The sequence below is a fragment of the Octopus bimaculoides genome, chromosome 13 (genome assembly GCF_001194135.2).
Source record: "Octopus bimaculoides isolate UCB-OBI-ISO-001 chromosome 13, ASM119413v2, whole genome shotgun sequence".
Lineage (NCBI taxonomy): Eukaryota > Metazoa > Mollusca > Cephalopoda > Octopoda > Octopodidae > Octopus > Octopus bimaculoides.
This window is the reverse complement of record NC_068993.1, coordinates 20,105,026-20,106,705: the sequence shown is the minus strand read 5'-3', so window position 1 is coordinate 20,106,705 and position 1,680 is coordinate 20,105,026. Positions and strand designations below refer to the sequence as shown.

The 1,680-nt window shown below is 37.0% G+C and overlaps 1 protein-coding gene across 1 annotated transcript in view; it reads right to left on the bottom strand.

Moving 5' to 3' along the window:
* Nucleotides 1–476: 476 nt before the first annotated feature.
* The window catches only part of LOC106880298 (ATP-dependent DNA helicase DDX11), a 74,119-nt gene continuing 72,915 nt past the window's right edge, over nt 477–1,680 (bottom strand). Inside the window, exon 30 of the mRNA XM_014930172.2 lies at nt 477–646. Coding sequence (XP_014785658.1) covers nt 605–646 — 42 coding nt within the window. The 3' untranslated portion in view covers nt 477–604. The remainder of the gene's footprint in view (nt 647–1,680) is intronic.

Here is a 1,680-nt window from a genome sequence, read left to right as displayed (position 1 = left end):
GATAGTGGTGTCAATTAGACCCAGAGGTTTCAGGTAATGCTGAGTAAGTGCTATGGATAGACCACAGTTAAGCTCCAGGTTCGGTGATTATGCGAATAAGGGGTCCAACGTAGGTCATATATCAGCGTGTGAAAATAAGAATTTCATAATGAGATAAAGAACCAAGGCTGTGTATGATATAGAAAATTTATAAATAGAATGTCTATTTATAAATGTTCTATATTATACACAGCCTTGGTCTTTTATCTCATTACGAAAAGTAAATCCTTATATATATATATTCTCATACCAAATTCCAAATTCACACACAAAGCATTGGTCAGCCTGGGGCTATAAAAGAAGACATCCCCATGTGAAATGAAAGCCAAAGCGAGCTTTTCCCCGACATTGTTATGCCTGTGCCTATATTGAAATCAATTAAACAATATATAAATTACATTTAACATAATTCTGTTAAGGAGAACATGAACACAATCTGTTGATTAAAAAAATGTTTTTATTTCCATAAAAGAATAACAAAACAGCCAACTGTAATGATGACAGCCAAAGAGGATGGTGACTGGGATGAAGAGCATGATTATGATGATGTATTTCTGTACATGTGTCAGTTCTGGACAATTTTGGTTTCGTTTTTGGAAGCAAAGAACTAAAACAAATAAATAAATAAAAATAAAAATGAATAGGTAAAAACGAAAAAAGAATTTACATAATAAGCAAAGGTGAAAAAATAGGTGCAGTATTGTTAATCATTAACTTGTTTCAGTCAATTAGACTGTGGCCATGCTGGGGCACAGCCTTGAAGAGTTTTTAGTAGAATGAATCAACCCCAGTAGCTTTTTTTTTTTAACCCTGGTACATATTCTATTGGTTTTGTTTGCTGAACTGCTAAGTTATAAGGATGTAAACCAACCAACACTGGTTATTAAGCAATGGTGGGGGACAAACACATGCGCAAACACGCACACATATACAAAAGGCTTCTTTCAGATTCCATCTACCAAATCCACTCACAAGGTTTTGGTTGGCCTGAGACTATAGTAGAAGACACTTGCCCAAGGTGCCATGCAATGGGATTGAACCTGGAACCATGTGGTTGGGAAACAAGCTTCTTATCACAGCCACACCTAAATCAATATTAATAAAGTTCAGTAAACCAGTGATAATTATAGCAATAATGATAACTAGCACGACTCGTGGAAACTCCACAGGATAATCAGCATATTTGAAAACTTAATATTAGTATATTAAAGACAAGCAAGTAGTTTTGAAAAATTCGTTTGATATGCAGCCATTTAATTAAAACAGTGCTTTTAAACGTATTTGAAATGAATTTTGAAAGTTTGGCTTAATTTACCTTCTTGTAATATGTTGGACAGATGTGATGAGCTTAATATATATATTGTTGGCACTCCGTCGCTTACGACGGCGAAGGTTCCAGTTGATCCGATCAACGGAACAGCCTGCTCGTGAAATTAATGTGCAAGTGGCTGAGCACTCCACAGACACGTGTACCCTTAACGTAGTTCTAGGGGATATTCAGCGTGACACAGTGTGACAAGGCTGGTCCTTTGAATTACAGGCACAACAGAAACAGGAAGTAAGAGTGAGAGAAAGTTGTGGTGAAAGAGTACAGCAGGGTTCGCCACCATCCCCTGCCGGAGCCTCGTGGAGCTTTAGGTG